Source organism: Sarcophilus harrisii, chromosome 5, assembly GCF_902635505.1.
Source record: "Sarcophilus harrisii chromosome 5, mSarHar1.11, whole genome shotgun sequence".
In the NCBI taxonomy this organism is placed as follows: domain Eukaryota; kingdom Metazoa; phylum Chordata; class Mammalia; order Dasyuromorphia; family Dasyuridae; genus Sarcophilus; species Sarcophilus harrisii.
Window position 1 is genome coordinate 266,777,705 of NC_045430.1, and position 26,936 is coordinate 266,804,640.

At 37.9% G+C, this 26,936-nt stretch overlaps 1 protein-coding gene across 1 annotated transcript in view; it reads right to left on the bottom strand.

The window, feature by feature from the left end:
• GADL1 (glutamate decarboxylase like 1) overlaps positions 1 to 26,936 on the bottom strand; it is a 206,190-nt gene that overhangs the window by 56,830 nt on the left and 122,424 nt on the right. Inside the window, exon 14 of the mRNA XM_031940417.1 lies at positions 25,019 to 25,108. Within this exon, the coding sequence (XP_031796277.1) occupies positions 25,019 to 25,108 (90 nt within the window). The remainder of the gene's footprint in view (positions 1 to 25,018; positions 25,109 to 26,936) is intronic.

The window sequence follows — 26,936 nt, forward strand, 5'->3', positions numbered from 1 at the left end:
ACTTCAAAATTTGTATTATAACAATGGGAATGAACAGTGTACCTTCATGAAGGCCACAAGAAAATTATGATTATAACCTAAGACATCTTAGAGTTGGAGATGCTAGTATTAGTCAATTGATTAGATGGGGACATAGCCCACAAACCCCAATTTGGAATAGATGAAGAGCATTCAAATACTTATTCTTTTGAACTAGGCATCTGGATGATGCTTTGGATAGTGCTGGACCTGAAATCATAATCACTAGCTATGGGAGTCTGAGTAAATCATATAACGTGTATGTCTCAGTTCCCTCTTATGAAATAAGGATAATAACAGAACTTGTCTGCCAAGATTGTTGTGAAGTTCAAATGAAACACAATTTGTTTAATGCTTTGTAAACCTTAAAGTGTTATACAAATGCTAGCTAGTATTATTGTTGTTATTCTTGTTGTCGTTATTGTGAATAGTTCTAACCTCCAGGATTATTGGGAGAATCAAATGAGATAATAATAGCTTCTAAAGGTCATTTTCCAGGACCATGGAAACTGCTCCATGAGGAGTTACATGTTGTGATCCCCACAAGATCTTCATGAGCCATTCTATGTTTTTCACTTAGGAATGCACTTTTATATTCTTTAGTCAAATCTTTCCATAATCTGATTTCAATAGGGACAGACCTCTGTCATTTATATTAGCTCTGTACCTTGGACAAATCATTTAGACTCTCTGAGGTTCACTTTTCCTATCTGTGAAAACCAAGGGAGATGGAGAAAATAATCTCCATTTAAGCAGCTGGCTTAAATGGCTAGAGTCATCAACTTGGAATCAGGAAGACCTGCCTTGAAATCCTATTTCTGAAACTTAGCTTAATAACCCTGATCACTCGACCTTTTGTGCTTCAGTTACCTCATATGTTAAAATGAGAGGAGTGGATCTGATGACCATTATGGTCTCTTTCAGAGCTAAATCTATGATCCCGCAGTCTCTCAGGGAGCCAGTATATCTCTAACATTCTATGAATCTCATCATTCAGTGGTTCAGGCTAAAGTGAGCTTAGGCAGCAAGCAAGTCACTTACCAGCCCTGGTCCTCAGCTTCTTCATCTGCAAAGTGCGTGAGGGAGTTTTGGATACATGTCCACCAACATCACTTTCATCCCTGATTCTATCATCCTTGGATTAATATATAAACTATTTCACTAACTCCCTTATGAATCCCGGTAATTCTCCAATTAAAAAACAAAAACGATAAGCTGTGCCTTACTCTTTCCCCTAGCCAATATACAGAATTATCTGCAAATCATCTTATTATTTTTCAGTGTTCTATATGTTATCATTATTATTTTTAGCATATATTTGAGATTGGCATATAAATTAGTGCTTAATTGAATGCCTAGGGCCCTACAAGAATCAGAGAGTATTCCTGTGCCTAACTCTGCCTCTCCTTTTCATTACCATCTTCAGGTGTTCATCAGAATTTGTATTTTCAGGGAATGGAGTTTATTTGCTTCTAGCAGATGCTTGTATTTGATTAGAGTAGTGATACGTGCAGCAGCAAGAGGGATAAGACAAGCTGATGATGGCCGTGGATGCACTAGGTAAATATCACATTTTATTCACTCGGTTTGGTCTATTTAACTGAAATACATTGTATTTACCCAGCATCTCTGTCTGGGCGTATATTACTGCAGTACAGCCAAACCTGACTGAAATGGTCCATCAGCTCAGGCCAACAGATGACAGCTCCTTAGGTGAGGTAGAAACTGACTGAAGAGCACTGGGGTTATTTATAATTCCATCTCAACCAATCACAGCCTATCAGGTCTCTTGTGGGTATCCCATTCTGTGAGGGCTGGGAAAAATTGTCTGTCTCTTTCCACATACAGTGTGTTTTATTGAAAGGGTATAAATAAAAATTAGAATTACATTTTGAATTAAAATAGGAAGCTCACTATTCAAGGAAATGCTAAGAAGAATTCTTTTATGGAAACAAATAATATGCAAGCAACTATATAATCCCTTCTGTAATGTAATGTCTTCTAAATTCAAGTCAGTAAGTATTTATTAAGTGCCTGCTATGTGCTAAGGGCTGAGTGTAAAAAAAAAAAAATGTAAAAGTCAGTCCCTGCTCTCAAGGAGCTCCAAGTCTAATAAGAAAGACAACATGCAAATTTACAAAAAAAAAAAAATGGCAAAAATTTGATCTAATTTCAAAGGGAAAATCCTGAGATTATGGAGGACTGGAAGCAGTTCTTTGCAGAAGCTAGAACTTCAGCTTGTTCTTGGGAGACCCAGAAGATCCAGGCAGATTCTCCCAGAGGGGAGAAGAATAACAGCATGAGGAATTGGGGAAAATTCAAATGTTTTCATATTGTTATATTTTTTCAAATTGGGGAAAGAAGAGGGAAAGTAGGACTTTATCTATAAAAAATGAAACCTATCCAAAATGTGAATTAAGAGAATGATTTCAGGAATCATCTTGGCATTTTCTTTCTGCCCTTTTTTATTGGGAAGTGAGGGTAAATATGGGAGGAAGAACTATTTTAGTGAACAACATGTATAACCAGGCCTGTTGAAATCAAGATCTAATAAGAGTAACTAAAATATACTCTATCAAATCTTCCTAGCAACAGGGGAATTAAGACTTAGAGAGCAGAACAGAAGTTATAGAAATATTTTGCAATTGAATTTTTTCATTCAGAAATGACATGATAGCATTACATGAAGTTAACCAGAGATTTAGTAACATAAAATTGTCTTAATATGTGTGTATAGAGATACATACATATATTATATAATTCTATAATATATATGTATGTGTCTATACAGAGAAAGGAAGGAAGGAGGAAGGGAGAGTGAAGAAGGAGAAAAAGAGAAAGGGAAAGAAAGAGAGAGAGAGAGAGAGAGAGAGAGAGAGAGAGCGCGCAAATGGATGTAAGAGAAAAAAGATAACAACAAGAAAAAATGGAGACATAGAGAAAGTCATACTTGGAGATGGGAAGACCTGAATTCAAGTGCCCCCACTGAGCCATTCTTGCTATTTGATCTTGGAAAAGTAACCTTCAAATATCCCTAGTCAATTCTGTAAGATATTCATCTCAAAATAGTTGCCAGTCTTCATTAGTAGGGGCCATTTCCTCCTTGAGAGTTTCCTTCACTTCCTATACAATATTATTGGTTTGGAATATAGAAGTATGGGGAGAATGTGGTGGGGGGGGGGTAGAGGGAGGGGAGTGTGTGTGTGTGTGTGTGTGTGTGTGTGTGTGCATGTGTGTATATGTGTGTGTGTGTAAAACAAAAATGACCCTTTGCTTGGGTCTTTTGAGAGCCTCTACCTGAGCAGAGCAGGTTTAAGCTTATTGGCACCTTGTTAGAAGAACTAAGGAGATCTTGTTAAGCATCAATGATTAGAGCTACCTCCAAAATGAATTGGTTGACTATCACAACCATGCTGCCTTATCAAATGAACTATTTGTAAAGCACTTGTAATAGCTAGCGTATAATAAATATTTCATAAATGCTTGTTCCAATCATTTTGGAAAGTAATCTAGAATTATGCCCATAGAGTTATTAAACCCTACAACCAGAATTACCAGTTATTAATATCCTACAACCCAGAAATACCACTATTTGGTGTATTTCCAAAGATGATGAGCAAAAAAGGAAAAGAACCGATAAATTCTAAAAGTATTTACAGCAATTTTCTTTGTGGTGGCAAAGAACTGAAGATTGCTGGGATGTCTATCCATTGGGGAATAGCTGAACACATTGTGGTATAATTGTGATGGAATACTACTGTGCTGTAAGAAATGATCAGTTCAATGATTTTAGAAAAACATGATAATCCTTGCACGAAATAAGGAAGAGTGAAATGAGCAAAACCAAGAGAACATGATATATAATAATAATAATAATAGCAACATTGCTTTCAGAATGACTTTGAACAAATATGTTATTTTGACTATTCTACATGCCCAAATTAACTATGAAGGATATATGAAGAAATATACTATCTGCATCCAGAGAGAGAGATCTGATAAGTAGAAGTGTGTACAGAGCAATTTTATAACCTATATATCCATTTGTGTTTACTGGAAGCCATCTTGTGGGGGAGAAAGAAGAAGAAAAGGAAAAAAATTTACATAATTTTGTTTTATATTTGAAAGAAATAGCAAGTTGGGCATAGTAGATTTGCAGTTTCAGGAACAATCATCTTTTTATTGTACTATCTTATGGAAATGCTTGTTTTATCCCATAAATTAAATTTTTAAAAATACTTGTTCTTTTCTTCATTTAAAAAGAAAGCATACTGACTCTTCTGCTCTTTTTTTATCCCTTTTACTTTTAGTGAAGAAATCCTGAGAGAGCTGCAGAGCTAGAAACCAATTACTGCTTTGAGGAAAGGCATATAATAGAGGCAGCCATACTCTGACTCCAGAAGACCCTTGTTCCTATACCTACCCCTGAATACTAAGAGGTTCTATTGAATAATGACTTCCTGAAAGAATATCTAGAGAATCTTAACTCTAGGCTTCTGGATATATGAAGGGATTTCCTGAGCAGCACAATCCCGAAAGTTGGCTTTCTTGGGAGATAAAAATGATTTCCTTACATCAACAGCAAGAGCAAGTATGGCCCTTCTTGCTCTCCCGAGTTTGATAGTTATGGATTCCAATCTTCTATAAGACAGTTGGGAAATACTGGGCAGGCCTAGATTCTTAGAGAGATTAGAAATACACATACAAGCTGAAGCTGAAGGAAAACCAAGTTAATAATGTCATGAGAAAGGAGTGTAATATTGCCTTTCCTTCAGGGGTAGCCTCTGTATATTATGATAAGTCTGGGTGCTCCTATGGGTCTTTGGAGTTAAAGGTAAAATTCAGTGGAATGGGAGAGGATTGGCTCTTTAGTGTTTCTTATTTGTTTTCATTTCTAAGGTGGCTCCAACCTGGAAAATGGTAGTTGTGAGTCTAGACTGCTTTGGGATGTTTGTGTAATGTGGAACTTAGCAGAGAGTAAGGAATTATTCATAGGATACATCAGATCCTTTATTTTTGCAAATTTGCAGGGTGCAAATTTACAGAATTGTTTTGATTTCCATTTTTCTCATTATTAGTGTTTTGAAGTATCTTTTCATATGGTTGTGAATAGTTTTCAATTCTCCTTTTGAAAGTTATTTGTTTATAATTTTTGACCGACTGGTCAATTTGTAAAGTCAAATTACATATCTCTGAAATCAGTGTTTTATCATGAAAATGCTCATAGATACCTGACTATGGCAAAACTCAAAATATGAACTAGAATTTTCCAGAAGACAATATGTGTCTTCATTCAATACATTCACTTCTCCATTATCCACTCTGTCTTCTCACCACTTTCAAAATATATCCCTAAATCCTAAGAAGAATTCATTGGCAATCTGCTTCCTGGAACTAGTCATAAGTAAAATAATTTCACACCAACTTAAAAATTAACTAATTTAATTCTTTGAATGAAATCTATCAGCCAAAATTTGACAAGCAAATAAAATTAAAGCTGGTTGACTACATTGAAATAGTCCAGGGAGACTTCTTATTGAAAAACTTTGTGTTAGCAAACAATATGATTCCTTTCCTAGAAAAATATTTGTCTGTGCTATTAGAAAATAAAGACATAAAATAGGTAGAAAAGGTGAAAACACTATTCAATTGACATATTTCATGAAAACTAATCCTTTAGGGGCTCCAACTCAGCCAGGACCCAAATTTTATAAGTTAGAATGAAAGCAAAATACTGGATAAATTCTCGTAGTTACCTTACTCTATATGGAAATAGAGTCCCAAAAGTCTTAGTGCTGCTTAAAATCTACTGGAGTATCATACATTTCAGGTCACTGGCAATCCTAACAACATTTTCCAAATATATGTTTTTGACTTATTCTCAGCATATTCATTTCCACATAAAAAGCAAAATAATTAGGGAAGCTTAATAACATTTTCAAATTGCAAAAAATACAACTTAAAATCAAATTAAGGAATTTTTTTTTTTATTTATAGAAAGGTCCACAAAAAAGAACTTATCAAATGCCATCTCTCAAGACACAGTTTAAAAAATACTCTTGGCCTGAGGTTTCACAGAAAAAGTTTTAGTTTGAAAGGCATTTTCTGGGGCTCCATTATAAGGGATTACCAAGAAGAAGTTTGTTTAAATGACAGGATCAGAGAGTTCTTAATGTTTCAAATGCAGTAAAAATCATTGACCAGTAGTTCAATACTCCTACTAAATGAGATAATTTAGAAATATAGGAATGGACAAATATAAGAATATGAGGACATTGACCATAAGGACTTATGAGCTAATATAATTTAAAACTGACTTGGGTTTTGCTTTGGGGAAACACTCTTTATTGTGGCAAGTACAATAAGCTTTCAGTTGTTGGTTATGAACTAGAGAAGACTCAGAGGGGACATGATAGCTGTCTTCAAGCATTTGAAAGGCTGTCATCAGAAAGAGGGATTAGTCTTGTTTGGTCTGGGCCCAGAGGACAGAACAATGAATAATTGGTGGAAGCAAGGAAGCTCTTTGCTCCTCAGTAAGGAAAACCACCTGACATAAAGAGTTCTGCAAAAGTGGAAATGGGACTTGGGAGGGAATGGGATTAGCTCCCTAGAGGCCTGCAAGCAAAACCTACAAGACCATTTGTTAAGGATATTGAAGAGAGGATTCTTGTTTAATTATAGATTTGGGCTAAGTGACCACTGAGGTTTGTCCCAACTCTAAAATTCTGTGTTTAGGTTACTTGAATTCATCCATTCATCTTAACTCAGTCTTAGAGCCATAGATGATCAGATTCCAAGAAAGATCCAAAATGAATTAGAAAGAGCCTTGGGATGAATTCAGGGTCAGATGGTACAACAATCGCAGCAAAGGATTAGGAAAAAAAAAAAAAACTAGAAGTCATCAAAGAAAGCCAAGTAGGATTATAAAAGACCTGGATAAAGTGCCACATGAGAATCATTTAAAGGAACTGGGGATGTGGAGCCCGATAGTTGTCTTCAAGTATTTGAGAGGCTGTCAAGTGGAATTTATCTTTCCCTTTTAGCCTGTATAAAGCCAATTTTTCATATACATATATATCATTACAAATATAATATATATCATATATACAATATTGAATATATATGTATTATGCAATAATATAAACATATATATTATATATGTAATGATGCCATGATCAATTTGGCCAACTGCATTACAATTGGAAGAATTCCATGAAGGCAACCAGGAGGTATAATGAATAGAAGACTAGATTGGGAATCAGGAAATCCAACTCCAAATTCTGCCTCAGATACCTTTGCAGTCATTTAACCTCTCTCTGTCTCAATTTCTTAATGATCTGAGCTTGATTTTGAGTCCCTGTGAGCTCTAAATTATCTTATAAGGCACAGAAGCGTGTGAGAAACAGGAATTGCTTGGTTTGATTTTCTTCAGATGGACAGTGTTACACTCCAGCACAATTCTGTCTCACCCATAACTAAGTTGACCAAAAGAGTCTATCAAGTGGAGAAGCAACCTCTCAGTTTTGGGGATAAACAGGTCATTCAGCAATTGACAAAATCTCCAAGAATTTTCATTGTTGTGTTATCCACTTCTGGACATTCAGGGCTGAGCTATCACTTCTCTTGTTCCCAGTCATGATGTGGGACACAGGACACATAGTCAGAATATTGATAAGAAACAAACCAATCAGAGGAGATTCAGTCAACTGAACCCAGATCTCAAAGTCCTGGAAGTAAGCTTTTGCTTTACACCCTAGTGTCAATAAGTGGAGAGAAGGGAATTGAGAAATTATCCCAATTTTAGCTGTCAAGTGTATACAAGTATGTAAACATACACCCCCGCTCTTCTATATGGATCAAGCAGGATGGACTTTTTTAAAGAGTATTTATAACATTCTCAAGAAGTTATGATCTTCATCTGAACCAGACTCATGGCTTCTTCAGGTATTGAAAGATTATCATTATAATAATTCGCATTATTTATTCATCATAAAAGGTTTTTTTAATATACGAATAACATCAAGAACTGTTACTACTGGCTCTTCACTACTTTGTGTTAATTCTTTATATGCATTGTCACTATTCAGTTATGATATTTTTGGCAAAGATATTGGAGTGGTTTGCCATTTTCTTCTCCATCTCATTTTACAGATGAGAAAACTGAAACTAAGAGGGCTGAGAAACTTGCTCAGGGACACAAAGCTAGTTAGTGTCTGAATCCCGATTTGAACTCAGAAAGATAAATCTTCCTGATTTCAGGTCCAGCATTCTATCTATCCACTGTGCTCCCTAGCCCCTTCTGTATTTTTCTCACCAGACTTCTACCTGGTGCCTAAAATTCTTATTTTATTCTCATTCTTTGGGGTCAGGTATCACATGATTCTATTAGGCCCTTTTAAACATGCAAATATATTATCCAGGAGAGCTATCATTAACTGTTTGGTATTGTCTAACTCCTTCAAGGCAGGATGGTGTGGTGGGTAGGGAGTTGCCTTTGACACATAATGTCTGAGGAATCCAGGACAATTCACTCAGGGTCTCAGAAACCCCCAAATAACTCCCTTAACCTCTAAGTTTCAGGCACTAATCAACACTGGTAAAGGTATTCCCTCATTGGAAGTTCCCTATACTTATGAAATTGCATGTCTAGTTCTCCTTGAAACAATTCCCCCTCCAAAGCAAACATATTTACATGAGTATCTTTATTATAGGATAATAAACTTGGAAAGTCAGAAGCTCAAGCCTCTGCTTTTATGGTTGAAAGGACCAAGACACAAGGAGGTTAAGCTACCTTCAGGGCTACATAGCTCCTGAGTATTTAAGGGAGGATTTGAACTCAGATCTCTCCAACTTCAAGACCGGCACTAGATCCACTATGAAAAATTGACTTTCCTATCAAACAGGGAAAGCACAGAAGCAAGGGCTGAAGGGATGAGACAACTTTTCAGAAGATGCGAATGGTCAGCAGCATCTGACATTGTCTGTGGGGGTGGGGTAGGGTGGGCCAGATGGGGGCTCAGATAGGGGTATAGAAATTACCCAACATCTGGAGTAATAAAGATAGAAGAAAGATGGTGGAAAGAATGAGGGGAGAAGGTGAAAATAATGACACAAGCTGGGTATCTTCTGCTCCAAAATTTTATCTACTGAAAGCTCTGCATGTATAGACACACAATGCACACACACACACACACACACACACACACACACAGGGTGCTTTATTTAAGATGATTCCACTGACATTAATTATTCTCTGTCTTGGAGAGATGCAGCTGAAGAGACCAAAGTATTTGCAGTCTTTTTTTCAACTGAGAATAAATCCCTGTCTAAGCCATGCAAACATGTAGCTCGAGTTCTCTGAATCTCTCATGCCCCCCCAATTCCCCACTAAGGGGTCCTTTCTCTGGCTGACTCAGGCCTGCTGGCCGGAGTGAGACTGTGGCTTCCCATCCCAGTCCCCCGCTTCAGTTTTAAGGCATTTTACAGCTCAAAGCTGGAAAGGACCAAAAAACACCACCAGGGGGTGTGATTGGCACTAACAAAGGGACTCAAAAATGGAGGTGAAAAGCCTGATCCAGCCCAGTGTAGAAAAGCTCTCCCCCTTGCCTTGTTGCACAATGTCACATATTAGCCAAAGTCCCCAGGAATGTCCCAGTTGGTGGTAATTACAATCTTCTGATTACATGCTTGAAGACACATGGATGGTTCTCAAGGACAGAGAGACAGCCGGTGTCTGCTGAGCTTCCCTGGCAGAATAGCCAGGCGGCAGCTGGGGAGAACATGAGTGCCAGGGGCAGGCACGACACTGCATGCTGTGGGCTCCACCAAGAGAAATGGACCTGACCTCAGGGTGTTTATGCTCTTTGTTCTGTCTACAAGAATCCTTGCAAAGGAACACTGAATCCCAAGGTAGGATCATAAGATCAGGATTAGGATCAGGAATGACTACATGGATGGATGAGAAATTGTGAAAGTCTTACCATGTGCTATAGTGATAAATATTAGGGATGTAGGAAATGCAAAAGACAAGACAGATTCTGCCCACAGAGAGCTTATATTCTAAAAGGAGAAGCAATGGTGGTGATCACAAGATCTGATAGGATCATAAGATCAGAGGTTTTGCACCAGGAATAAATAGATGGATGGTTGGTTGAGAGATCATAAAGTTGTCACCATGTGTTATAGTGCTGAATGCTAGAGATATAGGAAATCCAAAATACAAGGCAGTTTCTGCCCACAGAGAGTTTATATTCTAAAAGGAGAAGCAATGGTGGTGATGGTGAGGACAGAGAACAGTGTGAGCATTATTGATGCTTAAGAAAAGAAAGAATGCCAAAATATTATGATGAGATAAAGCCATTTCCAAGTGGTGCCCTTGTTGGTGATGGGAAGGCTACAACCAATTCTGTGGGTAACTGAGGTGAGGAAGTGGAACAGAGCATGGCAACTGAGTAGATGGAGGAGTGAAGAAGTTAGGGCATCTTAAGGAGCATCAATATGTGTTCTGAAGTCCCCTTATATGAGCACAGGAGAGAGGGAGGAAACACAGATTGTGAGACAGAACTGAGCTCATTGAGGAAGAAAGGAGAATGTTCTAGGATCTCTAGGATCTGGATTGTGGCTGAATTTAGTTAGCTGCTTTGCACTGACTGTTCCCAATGCCTGGGAAGCTCTCCCGCCTCACTCTTAAATCTTAAACTCCTTCAACACCAGATTTCTTCATAAGAACTTTTCCAATCCTTTCAGCCACTAATGTCATCAATTCTAAGAGATCCTTTAATCTGCTCTATTGTATAAACATACATATGTTACCCAATGTAAGCTCCTTGAAGACAAAACCTATTTTGCCTTTTTTTTTTAAATCCCAGGCTTTAGAACTGTACCTGACATATAGTATGTATTTAAATCATATTTGATGATTGGTAGGAGTTAATCAATAAAAAAGCATTTATAGCCTTAAAGGGCCCTTCAGGGTTTAGCCAGCTTCTCTTATTTTGTGGATGAAGACACTGAAGTCCAGAAAAAATATAATGTCTTGGCCAAGGTAGTAAATAGGAGAGAGAGGAGTTTGATTCAGACACTCTGTTTGTAAATCAAATGCTTTTTCTTTTATATTATGTTGTTTCTACGTGAGAATCCTCTTCCTAGTGCTGATCCCACCCTCTCCCTGACTTGGTGATCAATCTTTTAAAACTGCTATGAAAAAAATCCATCCTCTTGTGGCCAGCCCTTTGACAAACTTCACAGAACTCAGCTAGAAAGATCCACAGAGGATGCACTTTGCAGCTAAGACTAGATTCAAGAGTATTTGCATCTTGTAGAACCTGTCAAAGCTGGGGTTCTGCTAGCATTGCCTCAGTGAACCAAGTTGAGTGGGAAATCTCTGGGCTTCCTAGAAGTACATACTAAGTGCTCAAAAGTAGAGGAGGGAAGGAAAAGTGAAAGAGAAAAAAGGGGGAAAAGACATGGAAGGAAGGAAGGAAGGAAGGAAGGAAGGAAAGAAAGAAAGAAGAAAAGAAGGAAGGAAGGAGGGAAGGAGGGAGGAAGGAGAGAGGGAGGAAGAGAGGGAGGAAGGGAGGGAGGGAGGGAGGGAGAAAAGGAGGAAAGGGAAGAAGAAACACTGAACTTTTTAGAATGGTCAACTAAGCTAGGATTATATCTAATGAATGATTTTGTATAAATGTTTCTTCATAGTTATAAAAGTATAAGATCATAGAATTTTGGAGATGGAAGAAACCTAAGAAGTTAATTAGTTCAACTTCTACATTGACTTGTCCAAAGTTACAGAGGTAGCAAATGGCAGAGTTACCGATGATTAGCTGTATGCAAGAAAATATCATCAAAGGTATTAGGGACATATGAAAGTGGGCAAGAATGCTAGCCAATTTGTGCCATATTTGAAAGGGTGTTTTTGTTCAATTGTTCATAGGATTCTTCATGATCCCAAGGCCCACAGCATGCCAACCCTTCTGTTCTCATTACCTCTTGGATTCTGTTAAATTTCATTTTTCCATGACATTATCATCCATATCATCCTCTGTCATTCCCCTTTCCTTTTGCCTTCAATCTTTCCCAACAACACAGTCTTTTCCAATGAGTCCCGTTTTCTCAATATGTGGCCAAATTATTTAAGCTTCAGCTTCAGTATTTGTCCTTTCAATGAATGGTCTAAATTATCTTCCTTAAGTATTGACTGATTTGATCTACTTGCTGTCCAAGGAAATCCCCAAAGTCTTCTCTAGCAGTACAATTTGAAAGCATTGATTCAGCAATGTTCAGCTTTTCTTACAGCGCAAGTCTCACAGCCACACTTGCTATTGGAAAAACCATAGCTTTGACTATACAGATCTTTCATAGCTGGGTGAAGTCTCTGCTTTTTAACATACTGTCCAGATTTATCATAGCTTTCCTTCCAAGGAGCAAGCATCTTTTAATTTCATGGCTGCAATCGCTATCTAATGTGATCTTTGAACCCAAGTATATACACTCTGACTCTGCTTCTATTTCTTCTCCATTCACTTGCCAAGAAGTGATGGGACTTGGACCTGGACCACAGCCTTGTTGTGACAGAAGAGTTTTCAGAGCTTAATGAAATGAAAAATGAGCTATCCTATACAGGATTACCCAAGATGGACAGGTCATAGTAGAGAGTTCTGACAAAAGGCATGGGGAGATGGCAAACCACTCCAGTATCTTTACCAAGAAAACATCATCACAGTTAAATATGACATCAAAAGACTAGCCCCTCAGGTCCAATACACCACTGGAGAAGAGCAAAGGATACTGGCAAGTAGTTCTAGTACTAATGAAGCATTTGGGCCAAAGCCCAAAGAAAGCTCAGCTACAGATGTGTCTGATGATAAAAGGAAAATCCAATACTGTAAAGATCAATACCGCATGGAAACCTGCAATCTAAGATCTTTGAACTAAGATAAACTAGATGTGGTCAAACAGGAAACGGAAAGATTAAACCAACATCTTGGATATTGGTGAACTTAAATACATGAGAATAGGTGGATTTAATTAGATGATCATTACATATCCTACTGTGGGCAGGAACCCCTTAGAAGAAATGGAGTATAGCCCTCATAGTCAACAAAAGGGTAAGAAAAAGCAGTTCTAGGATATAATCTAAAAATAAAAATTAAAACCGGGTATAATGTAATAGCCCAAATGCTAATATTTAAAAGACAGGCTTGTAATGAATTGTGGGAGGGAGTCTTGGGAGTTGGAGTAAGGTTCTGAAATGATATGGATGGGAATTGGAGAGAAGAAGATGTGGATAGATTGACATGTTACTGGTGGTATCCACACCAATGAAACTACCAATCCATCAATTTTCAAAGCACAGCTTTCAAAATACCTTTGTTTAATGCAACATCTTTTTTTTTTTTTTACACTTTCTATTTAAACCCTGTTGGACTGGGAGAATGAACTGTTACAGAACATAGAAAATTCATGGGGAAAATCTACCAGATGTAGTATCTTTTGTACCATCAAAATGGAGGTAAGCCTCTTACCTGTACTCTGGAATGCTTTTTAGTCAAAAGTATGTTAAATTTCTCTTTCAATACATCTTTTAGAGGGTGCATTTTCCCTAGAAAATGGAATTCTCTGCAATGTACTAGCACTTTCTAAATCATGAGGACATTTTATTACATAAATTGGTTTTAATCAAATAGTTTTCATCAAGGCCAGTTGCCCCAGCAGATACAAAACATTGCTGGAACCATATGCAACTAGGTAGTTGTTGGCTTGTGTTTGAACTTGGGTCAATCAATACTCCAATCTTGAAAGGCATATAGTTAGTCAAAACAGCATAGCCATAATTACAAGCAACACAGAAACTCAGCATAGAATAAAAATATAAAGCCCAAGACAAAGAATGAGAAGATGCATGGAGGTGAATCTCAAGCAAATCGAATTTTAGACAAATTCTGACTGACTCTCTCTTAGCCTCAAATTCCTCACCTGTAAAATGAGGGAATCATAATCCCTGAAATCCTTACTTCACCAGACTACCGTGATGATCAAGTGTAATAATGCATGTAATGCGATCAAAAAGATCGCAAAGATGTCAGTCATTTTCATTGTTAAAAAATGGAGGAATGGGATGAGAAATGGGCATGGCCAAGAATGGACAAGAAAGTTGTGCCCCAGAATACAGGCAGCCATATGTGAATCAGGCAGGGCAGGATGACTTGAGTGAAATAACATGTGGAACCTGAATTGTGCAGCTTTGGGACCCAGGGCACTTAATCAGGCACTTTTCATGAACGGCACTAAATTTTCCCTAAAGATATTTAGAATATCGCTTCAAGCTATACTGCTGAATATATAATAAAACAACAAGCCCATCAAGTGGGTTCGATGAGATTTATTCTTTCCCTACTGTTGAAAAGAAAAGAGCCTGCTCTTATAAATGACCAGAATTAGTCACAAATCTGCAGGTCAGCAAAAAATAAAACAAAAAATATTTTAAAAGGCAGAAATGACCATGTTTAAACCTTAGAAGACAGATTGTTAATTACTTCAAGAATGTAAATTATAGAGGAATAATACAGACCTACTTATGAAATGCCAATGGAAAAGAAGAAAATCTTATGCATCAGAATACTGAATAATGGTAGAGCAGAGAAAACTAATGGAATCCTCAATTAGATTCTCTATATCTTTAGCTTCCTCTCTCTCTCTCTCTCTCTCTCTCTCTCTCTGTGTGTGTGTGTGTGTGTGGGTGTGTGTGTGGGTGTCAATGTATCTCTTTCTTTGTCTCTCTGTCTCTTCTCTCTCCCTCTTCCCCTCTCTTTTCCATCTCTCTATCTTTGCTTCTCTTTCTCCCCCCTTTACTATATTCCATATTGATACCCATAAGCCTTGGAATGAACAAAAAAGATCCCATGAGTTTGGGATGGCCAAGAGGAAAAGAAAACTCAGCTGCCATATTGAAAACCATCAGACAGTCATTCTCTGGCATGATACAATGTGGTAAGGACTTAGGAGACTGGACCAAGCTAAAAACAGAGTAGTTTGAACAGAAGAGAAAGAGGGAAGGATAAGAAAGAGAAGTATTGGAAATAATTGACAGTTGTTAACAGTTTCATTTTTTTAAATTTTTTTTTTTTTTTTGGCTGAGGCAATTGGATTGAGCTTTTTGCCCAGAGTCACATAACTAGGAAGTATTAAGATTTGATTTGAACTCAAATCCTCCTGACTTTAGAGGTAGTGCTCTATCCATTGCATCATCTAGCTGCCCCTCTTGTTAATATTTTCTGTTCCTGAGAGTGAATCAGAGATGGAGTGAATTTGCCCCATGATGGATACTGCTGATTTTCGAAGGACAATTACAATGGCAAGTCCAATGGGGGAAGAGGGAAAGAATTTTAAACTAACATCCTTAAATAACATTGGGTTTTGTACTTCTCTAAGTTATTGTCTAATTCCCTCTTCTAGACCACAGAAACCTTGAGTGACAATTGGAAGGAATAGATTAGCAGGCAGTAGGATCTCACCTCATAAGGAAGTTTTCAAACAAAGGAAGAATGACTTCTTTGGTATCTTGTAACAGGGATTCTTGTCAGGTGTGTAAGAGTTGGCCCACACAGCTTTGGCTGCCCTTTCTTGCTATGACATTCTACCTCCAGACTCCATGCTAGTATTAACTGCCTCTGACCTGAAATGTACTCCCTCTTCACCTTCACTTCCTCGGGGTCATCTGGTTAGTAAGGGTCCTCCTGACTCCCAGGCTATTATTTTATCTGCTGTGACATTTGACTGCCTCTAGGTGAGAGGAACAAAGCTGATGTGTACACAAGATGTGTCACTTAAGGATAATTCTACTATTAGAAGAAAGAAGGCCATAAGGAAAGATAGCCATTTGAGGCTTTGCTTGAGATTAATTTGTTTTGGGAAATACTGAATTTAAGGTGGAAATAGAAGTGGCCACAAAGTCAGTTGGAAATACAAGACTGAAACTCTGGTGAGAGATAAGAAGAATATATACACTTGGGCTTTATTCACTTAATGATAATACTTAAAACTATAACAATGGGTGTGTTCTCTTATGGAGAGATTGTAGAGTGAGTAGAGGGCTAAAAAGCAAAGTGAAGTAGTATAAGGACAGTTGGGTGTGTTAGGAAGAGGTGTAGGGTGGAGAAGTGAGTTCAACCCTTCTGAAAAACACTATGGAATTTCCATGTTTTTAATCATTAACTCAGAAATTTCCCAACTGGCAGAAAGCCACTGATAGCAAGGAAAGAATAGTATTGTCAAAGGGATTCATAGCAGAATTATTCACAGACACAAAATAGGGACCCCAAAGTTAAAGTCATTGCATAGATAATGGTATATAAAGATAATCAAATATTATTCCATTATTTCACAACTGGCGGAAAGACACTGAAAGCAAGGAAAGAATAGTACTGTCAAAAGGATTCACAGCAGAATTATTCAGACACAAAATAGGGATCCCAAAGTTAGTCATTGCACAGATGATGGTATATAAAGATAATCAAATATTATTGCATCATAAAGACAGATAAAAATTCAGAGAAGTATAGAAAGACTCCTATGAAGTAATAATGATTGAAGAAACCAGTACAAAAACAACCCATATATAATCATATAATATATGTAAACATGAATATTTATATGATATAGAAATACAGATATTTATATAAAATATATAAAAATGTCATCAAAGTCAACATGAAGAGGTAACAAAAATCTGGTCAATTACAAGCATCAATATTAATATCATGTCATCAAAATTAAAGGGTACATCCCTTTTATATTGTCAATTCATAAACAATTTTTCAAGAAATGTACATCGTAAGGGAGTTGGCTTGGATGTTAGAAAGTATCTATTGCCTCAATAACAACAGTGACATAGTAAGGCAGTGATACAGTAAGTCAGAGAATCACAGACCTGGATCTGGATTAGACATTATCTTGCCCAATCCCTCATTTACATATGAGGAAACTAAGAATTGAAATGACTTGCCTAAGGCCATACTAGTACTAAGTGGCAAAGTGGGGACTTGAATCTTCTTTTGATTGCATCATCTTTAATAAGTAGAAGAAAGTACATATATCTCTGGAGGGATCTTAATTGCTACCAGGAATAACACAAGCATTTGGAATTCTGGTACTACTGCATTCTTATGTGCTGTGTGACCCTGGGCAAGTCACTTAATCCTATTTACCTCAGTTTTTTCATTTGTAAAATGAACTGAAGAAGAAAATTGCCAGCCACTCCAGTATCTCTCTCAAGAAAATCCCAAAAAGGTCATGAAAAGTTAGACATAATTGAATACGACTGGACAACCATCACAGCCTCCTCAAGGGCAGGTATTGTCTTTAGTGAGGCAGTTAAGTAGGAGACAGAGAGGTAGGCTTGGAGCTCCAAGTTTATAAACAGCTTCAAGTACTTACTAGCTGGTTGTATGGCCCAGGACAATTCACTTAAACTCTCAGCTTCCATTTTTTTCAAGAGTTTGATGGAGAATAATAATGGCACTTAAATTATAGGGTGGCTGTGAGGATCAAATGAGATATTTGCAAAGCACTTCCCAAACCACAAAGTACTTTATAACTACAATTCTCCTCCTCCTTCTCCTGTTCCTCCTGTTCCTCCTCCTTCTCTTCCTCCTCCCTAAATTCTAGCACACTCCCTGGCACATAGCAAGTACATAATAAATTACTAAATTGATTTAAGCTGGATTGGAAGAATTAGGTTTTATAAGTTTGTTTTTAGAAGCAAGGGTATAACGAATGGTTGGAGCACCGGGCTGGTAGGGAAGGAAAAAAACAACGCATGTGATTGTCACATGGCTGATCAGTGTTGAATACCCTAACCCAACATATTTTCTGAGTATTCTCAAGAGCCACCTGGTGCCATCTCCCTCTGCACAGTCGGAGATAAATTCCCCCTCTCTTGTCTTGCCCACGGTCACCAAGAGCATTCATTATACTGTGGGTTACAAGAGTTGACAGTTCTGCAAGACACAAGTCTACATCAGAGAACCAAAGTGTTCTTTCAGTTTATTTATTTCTTTGAGCTCCTCAATCCAAGATAAACCCCCAAATAAATTTCAAGGGTATTTTAGCAGGCTCCAAGCTATAAATCACATACATGGGCTCTCACAGACTAGGAAAGAATGCCATTGACATAAACTGCAGCCATATATCTCCATCCCACATGTGCGCACACATGTGTAGACACACACAAAAGCACACACACATGCATGTACACATACACTGACAAAGTGTTAAAAAAAACAATTTAAGAATATATGAGCTAAAAGAAACACTTACATTGTTGATCTTGTTTGAAAATATCAACCAGTCAGAAGATTTTGGTAGATGTAATGACAAGTAGACTTTCTGCTAAAAACTTGTACAGTCTAAACTCAGCTAAGATCCGAGTTTGGGGTGGGGTTGTCTCTGTTCCCTATTGATTGTCGCAAAGTATCACAATCCACAGAATAGATACTTGGTGTTGGCAAGAACTTCAGAAACCCCTAAATCCCACCTGCACCTGATGGAGGTTCCCCTGACAGCTACCGCTAGAAATGGGCATCTGGCCTCCGACAAAGGCTGGCCCACCACCACCCCAAGCAACCCATTTTACTTTGGGCTAATATTAATCTTTAAGATATTTTTCCTGACAGTAGATCTAAACTTTTGTCCCCAGTTCCATTTTGTGCAGCTAAATAAATTCTTTTCCCTTCCTTGTTGTGTCAATCTTTCAGATGCATGGAGGCAATTGGTATATTCCCATTAAATCATCTTCTCTCCAATCTTACCATGGTACAGCAGCTAAAAGTACTAGATTTGGGGTCAGGAAGATCTGAGTTCAAATCCAGACTCAGACACTCACTAGCTGTGTGATTCTGGGCAAGTCTCTTAACCCCTGACTCAGTTTTCTCATTTGTAAAATGGGATAATAATAACATCTATCTCCCAGGGCTTTTTTATGGATCCAATGAGATAACATATACAGCATTTTGCAGAACTTAAAATAGTATATCAAAATATCCTACTACTACTACTATGACAATGATGACTATTACTACTATACCACCACCACCACTACCACTACTATCTCAAGGCCCTTTAACTATTCTTGTTACATTGTTCTTTGCTGTTGTTCAGTCATATCAATCATGTCCAATTTTCCATGATCCCATTTAGGGTTTTCTTGGCAGAGATATTGCAGTATTTTGTCATTTCACTTTCTAGTTCATTTTATAGATGAGAAAACTGAGACAGACAGAATTACACACAGGGTCATACAGCTAGTGTCAGGCTGGATTTGAAAGCCTGAAGATGAGTCCTTCTGACTCTTGGTTCAGGGTTCTGTGTGCTGCAGCGCTCCCTAGCCATTTTGTTCTAAATGTTCCTTAACCTATCAATGCACCTATCTAAAAGGGAGGACCCAGAACTGAACAGAATCCTTTGGATTTATTCTGACCAAATCCATGTACAGTGAAGTAAGCAGCTCCCTGGGTCTGGACATACCAGCTATCTTAATTAGAACTTAATTAGAATTGTTCCTTTGACTTCACTAGTACAGACCTGGGTGACGTCAGTCCCTCAGCTATTGCAGGTTGATTCTCTCTCTAACTTGTAGTCATAGAGCAATTTTCAGAGACTTGAGAGGCCCTGTTTCCCAGGGTCATATATCTAGTGTATGTAAAGGTGACACTGGAGGTTCTTGTCTCTGAGATCAACTCTCCATCCTCTCCCCCAAAGCCCCTCTAAATAGCCTCTCTAAATTTTATTATTAAATTATTATTTTTTAAATAATTAATTTTATAATTAATTTTTTTTTTAGTTTTCGTGGTTGCCATCTTGCACTGTTGACTCATAGGATGTTTTAATTTCTCTAAAAAAACCTTAGAATATTTTCAGACAAGATGGGGACTAGCCAAGCTTCCTCAATCATTTTCTTGGAAATTTGGATCTGTCTCCATACATCCCCATCATATTTCATGTTATTAAATTCAAGCCAAATTCTCTAGCCTCTCAAAATCTCTCTGAATGCTGGCTCTGGCATCCATGTGTTATCTCTCCCTCTCAGACTTTTGACTTGTACAATCTTTGCAACTATGCCATCTTTGCCTTTATTCAAGTATCAATCCATATGTTGGCTGCACTTCATACTCCTTACAGTAGATTTAGACATTCCCTTCTCTCTTTTAGCTTCTCTCTCTTCCCTCTTAGGAGATTTATAGTTGTTCAGTCATTTCAGTAATGCCTGACTTTTTACAACCTGGTTGACCATAGCCATGCCACGGGGTTTTCTTGGAAAAAATACTGGAGCAATTTGCCATTTCCTTTTCCACTTCATTTTACAGATGAAGAAACTGAGGCAAACAGGATAAAGTGATTTGTTCAGGGTCACACAGCTAATAAGTGTCTGAGATCAGATTTGACACAGGTCTTTTTGAGCTCTATCCATTGTGACACCCAGTTTCTCTCAGGAGAAGATGTCATCAAAAAGCATATTGAAAAGATATAAACTATACAGCACCAACTCTCTCTTCTTCTCAATTCTATACCTCAAAACCTTTAGCATATTATCTTATATTCTCTTTTACTTCACTCTAGTCTTTGACAAAGCAGTGGTCCTTCTCTTTCCCAAGTTCAGTCCTACAACTTGTGCCCTTGAGTCTAGCACTTCCTGTGTCCGCCCTTCAATCACCCTCTTTCACTCTCAAATCTCCATTCTTCCTTTATCTACTGGCTCCTTCCCTGCAGCCTACAAATATATCTATGTCTCTATTTTTAATCATTTAAAAATTCCTTCACTTCAGGCCACCTCAAGCTATGATCTTTTATTTCTTCTTCCTTTGATAGCCAAACTCTTAAAAAATTTATTTCCCTCATTCTTCTCTTCTTTCTTTCCTCCCAGTCTTTTAAACCCAGTTTTAATTAGCTTTTTAGCTTGTCACTAGCTTGACAATCTCTTTCAGTGTTAACCAGTGGTCTCTTAAATGCCAAATCCAGCAGCCTTGTTCAGTCTTCCTCCTTTCTGATCTTTAGGAAGCATTTGCACCTTCCAACTTCACTGCCAAGATATTCTCTTCTCCCTGGACTTTTATGGTACTATCTATTCATAATTCTCTTTTTGCCTAGAGAAGTGCTTTTTTTCTCACCTTAGTTGGACCAGCATTCATTTGCTGTGCCCTATCAATGAGCATCCATGAATCCATGCAATTAGTTCTTTACTGGTTGGCTTCATCCATCACCTCCTATGAGGTCAATTACCACCCATATACATACAAATCCCAAATCTAGATAGGGCAATTATTAAATATTTACTATGTACTAAGGTATCATGTTAAGAAATGGAGCTACAAAATATAGGAAAACAAAACGGTGCTCACTATCAACAAGCTTACATTCTAATAAGACAAAAATAGAAAGACAAAGCAATAATATGTTAGATATCTTCAATGTATCTCAAATTTAACACGTCCAAAATATAACTCATTGTCTTCTTTTACAAACCCAGATTTGAAGACCTAACTTTCCCATAGGATCCCAAATTTCAAGCCATGTAGTTTCCTCTTATCTTTCCTAACCATCTCACATCTCCCTGCCATCCCATCGTTACCATGTCTCATAGAGTTTTCTTTAAAAAAAAAGGGAATTCACACACCAGCCACTCTGGCATAGGCCCTCATCTGGACTAAGGCAACAGCTTCTTACATGGTCTCCTGTTTTCCAGCTCCCTTTTGTAGTCCTTATACTATACAATATGCTATATTCCCAAAGCCCATACATTCTACCTCCTGCCTCCCTACCTCGGTAGCTGGAATGCTTTCTCTCTTCATCTCCTTGAGGGCATTAATGTGTTTGTATCCTCAGTGCCTAATATAGTGTCTGATCGACAGTTAATTGCTTAATAAATGCTTATTAAATTGAATGAAATGACACTCTAGGCTTTTCCCTCTTTGAACTTCTGTGGGGAGTTGTATCTCACTTCTGTTACCAATCAATTCCTACTTTGTAGTTTACATTGTCCCAAAATTCTGAGTTGTTTTCAGCAAGTAAAGCTTTAATATAGCTATTTGTAAAAGATATAAAACAAATGTAAAAGATATAGTTATATTAAAATCATGTTAATATAACTATAATCCCTTAAAACTATAGTCCGACTTGGGATATCTTGTATTTATTCCAATACATGTCACATCTTCTTACTGGCCTGTCAGCAACTTGAGACCAAAGATTGTATTTCTTCAGCTCTGGATCTCTCATACAGAGCCCTCAGTACTAATGCTTAGTAAATGGCTGTTCAATGAATGAATGCTACTGGAAAAAGAAATAGGAAACCATAGTTTTTTAAAAAGAAGACAAATATTTCCCATCTGACCAAATGAATAACTTTAGTAGGTTATTGAATATAGCACTTTTTAAGTCTTACAAAACATTTTTTTTTTGCAATTTGTAATGTCTCCCAATAACCTTGTTAGTTACCATTTTTATCCCCATTTTACAGATGAGGAAATGGAGGCAGACACTGATTATGTGAGTAATCCAGAGTAAGACAGTTACTCTGGATTTGAACTTGTCTTTCTGATTCTAGAGTCTAACATTTTACTCTCTGTGCCATCATCTGGTATAGGGGTCTCAGCTGGTCAAATGCTTAGGATACAAGATATATCTCATAGTACATTGGGTTCACAAAATATCAATCGCAGTAGGTGTTTAGTCAATGGTTATTAGATCAATGGCTCTTAAGCTGCTTTTTTAAAAGTTCTGTTGGAGAAGAAGACAATCTCATGGAGTGCTAAGCAGCCTTTGTTTTTATTGAGTGTCCTGGTCTATATTTTTATTATGAATCAGTCCTCTATAAGAGACTGTATGAGGTAGGGAATAGAAAGCTGGCCTTGGACCCAACTTTTGTTCTTGACATAGACTGGCTGTTTGACCCTGGGCATCTAATCATTGTCCTAGGCTAGCCTGAGTAATTGGAAAATATTTAACAAAATAAAAACAAATACAAAACATAGATAATGTTAATATGTGGTTTAAGTTAATATGCTGCCCACACGGTTCTTTAAGTACAATTTAGCGTATTTTTCTATTGGAGTTTACATTACTACCCTAGACATCTTTTTTATGATTATAAACTGCATCCAAAGTGGCAACCAGCACTGGCAGAAGGAGTTTCATCCTTTGGGGTTTCCTTATACCAATGAAATAAAGGTCTGATGGAAAAAATAGAAATATCCAGAATTACTTCTTTGTAGAATTACTTATTTAAAAAAAAAAAAAAAAACACGTCACAATCTTTACTTCTTTTGACTAGATTCTAACTACTCTGTACAATGGAATATTTCTTAGTTTAAAAAAAAGCAACACTGATTTTTCTCTTAGCTCCAAGTATTTCCACACACACCCCATTCCTCAAGAAATGTCAGCAGCTTTCCATCAAAGTGAAAAATGTTAGCAGAAAGATCACGATTAAATTCTCCCTTCCTCCCATTCTGATTTCTTTTTATGGGTTGCTTACCATCAGAAATGTATTCTTAAGCACTTCTCTGCCTACATTATCCGACAGTAATGCAAGACAAGTCCCAAGGACAGTGCTAAGTGCCTGAAATAGGTAATGAACGCTCTGTCTAGACACGGATGCAGTAAATGCCATTCATCGTTTCTCGACTCCACCATCTGCCGCCAGTTTTGATAGTAAGTAGAGTATTTGTATAATGTCCATGTCCATTATATTAAAGAGAAAGAAGCTTAATTAGTCATGCATAAATAATGAAAATGATAAACTTTCCAATCTGAGGAACATTTTCGGAGTAAAACGTAGCAGAGCAAATGGGGCCATCAGTGGATTTAGCCAATATGTCGTGACAAGGGAAGGCTGCCGTGAAGATCACAGTAGGCCACTAGGTGGCACCATGGTGCACAGAATGCTGGAAGGGAGACCCAAGTTCACGATTTGGCCAAGACTCTTACCCCCATGTGACTGAAACCTTAGTTTCTTCTTCTGTAAAATGGGAATAACAATAGCTCCTACCTCTCTTTATTCTTAAAGGGTCCGAATGAGACCATATATGTGTAAAGAGCTTTGTCAATCTTCGAGTCTAGATATTATTATTATAATCAGAGAATCCCAGAGTCGAGGGCAATGCAGCATTAATGTAGTCCAACCTGAAACTGGATGGAAACCTCTCCATGATCTTCTCAAAGAGTGCAATCTAGCTTTTATTCAAAGATCCTCCAATGAGAAGGAAGACCCTCCTTTTTTTCCTTCTAACTGCCTTCAATGCTATCACTGGAGCCCTTTCTCCCTTCTGAAAGGACAGGCAGATAAGGTATCCAATATTTTCTCGATAAGGAACAATGTTTGACTCCCCATTGATTTAAAAGGTTCAGTGGGTAGGGATAGAGGATTCATCAGTAGGGGACAGCAGAAAGAGAAAGCAGCCAGACACTCTCCCACTTTATCACCAGGAATCCCTAGGAGTAGGGGGGAGAGGGAAGAAAGAGCCCACAGCAAGGAGACTGACTTGGAAAGTCTTCAAGATCAAATGGTGCATTGTAATAATGTTCTGCTGGTCCTTTGGACTGTAATTTGGACTCTTTGAAACCTAAGTGTTCATGATTTCATCTCAATTTGCTACCAACCCCTTCATGACCTGTTGCAGAAGCATATACTCTGGGGTTCCCACCATTTTCCCAACTAGAATATTAAGGAAGAAAAAAGAATTTAAGCTGAAAGCGAGACTGTGGGAGAGCTCCTGAACAGCCACAAAAGTGCCTCCTACCCCATGCCATCTCCGCCATTCTGCATGGCTTCTTATTCCTCAGCCTTCTTAAAATTACAGCCTCTTCCTACCTGCATAGTTGTCTCCTGTACTTAGGATGTACACCCACAAGAAATCAAAGATCAGATCTTAAGGAGGTTTGTTTATAGTGCCCGCACACAGGGGCCACTGAATTATCAGTTCTACCAATGAATAAAACTCAGTTCACTCACCAGGTTCAGCTTTGCCCAGAACTCAGGTCCTTCTTCCATCTTCCTTAAACTTGGCGGAATGTACCAAAAGCAAACATTAGCAAACTCGGGCTGCGAAAGGAGAAAATGTACAGAGTTTCCATTAACCTAGAGGGCAAATCTATATACAGTGCTCACTGCCTAGCAAGGATTCAAGACAGAAAGTATAAATATATCTCTCCATTTTTACAACCCGCTTTCCTTAGCTGTTTTAATGCATTTCTTGTTTGTGAAGAATCGCAAGCCAAAAATTCCCATTTTACATGTAAATTCAATTCAATTCAATTAACATTTATGAAAGGAGATAACACAGGGTGGAGAGTAGATAGAGCAGTGGACTTGAAGGCAGGAATACCTGGGTCCAAATTCTGCCTCAAGTGCTTAGAAAAGAAAAGCCAGAAATCTTTTTGAATACTTCTCTCATAAGGATGAGAATATAGTCTGCACAGACTAGGAAGGATGAAGTGAGAGGACACTTGAATCAATGGAAAACTCCAGAGCTGCAGCTACTACTATTTACTACTATTTACCTTGGCTAAATGACTTAACCTGTGCTAGCTTTTGTTTCTTCATCTGTGAACCGAGGGAGTTGGACTCAATAAAGTTTAAGGTTCCTGTGGGTTCAAGATATTTGATCCTATAAGTGAATGAATGAGGCAAATACTAAACATATACTATCAGCAAGTGTATGGGTACTGAGTCAGGGGGATGCAGTTAATGAAGTCAATTTGATGGAGAAAAGAGGAATATGAAATAGGACTGGAGAAAATACCAAAGCAAAAGCTGGCTCTTTGGCTTCCTTGGAAGGAACCTTAAACAGGAACTGGTACACACCTTAGCAAAGCATGAGTCCTGTCTATAACCTCTCCATCAAATAATCACCATGTTTCCTTAAAAATGCCACAGCTAGGTGGCGCAGTGGATAGAGCACCAGCCCTAAAGTCAGGAGGATCTGAGTTCAAATGTAGTCACAAGCACTTAACACTGCCTACCTGTGTGACCCTGAACAAGTCACTTAATCCCAATTGCCTCAGGGGAAAAAAAGATCTGAAACCAGCTAGTGACTCACTATTCCTCAGGGGAGCCCTGTCCACATTTGGATGGCTGTCATAGGATGTTGGTGCTTTTTACAAATTGGCCTTCTTGTAAATTTCTTCCTCTGGATCTGTTTTGGAACCTGATCAGGACAAGGCTAATATCCCTTTTCTGGTTGAATTCCAGAATCTCAGATTCAGAATGACCAGGCTATTTGCTCTGCTGCTCCCTATTTTCCAAGCCTTTTTCTTTTCTTTTTTTAGTCTAAACAGTCCCAGGTGTTTTAACAGATCCCTTCCTCTAAAGAACTGGTTTCTGGTCCCTTGACCAACCGGGTCACCTTCCTTCATATCTGCTTTAGCTTGCCAATTTCTTTCCTTAAATCCTTCACTCAGAACTGGAGAGAACACTCCAGCTATGTCCCGGTGGACCCAGAATGCAGCAGAACTATTTCCTTACTCAAAGTACAGTTGGCCTAAATCCACACTGGTCATTTTGACCTCTCACACTATTCACTTATGCTGAGTTTGCAATGCACTAAAACTCATACAACTTTTTCTTCCTCATGGGACGTGCTTTCCAGTAATCTCTCTCTCATTTTCATTTGAAAACCAAAAACTAAAAAAACAAACAAAAAAACCCTAGATATGGAATTTTGCATTTTCCTCTTTTAATTTCTTCTTGCTTCAGTCCATTATGCTAATCTGTTGAAGTCTTTGAAGGATTTCTATCCCCTGATTCGATGGCTATTCCACACAATTTTCTGTCACAATGTTTGAGGAGCATGCATAGATATTCCTTAATTTAGGTCATTGTTCATAGGCTGAATAGAATCAGGCCAAGAATAGAGCCCTGGGGCACTTCA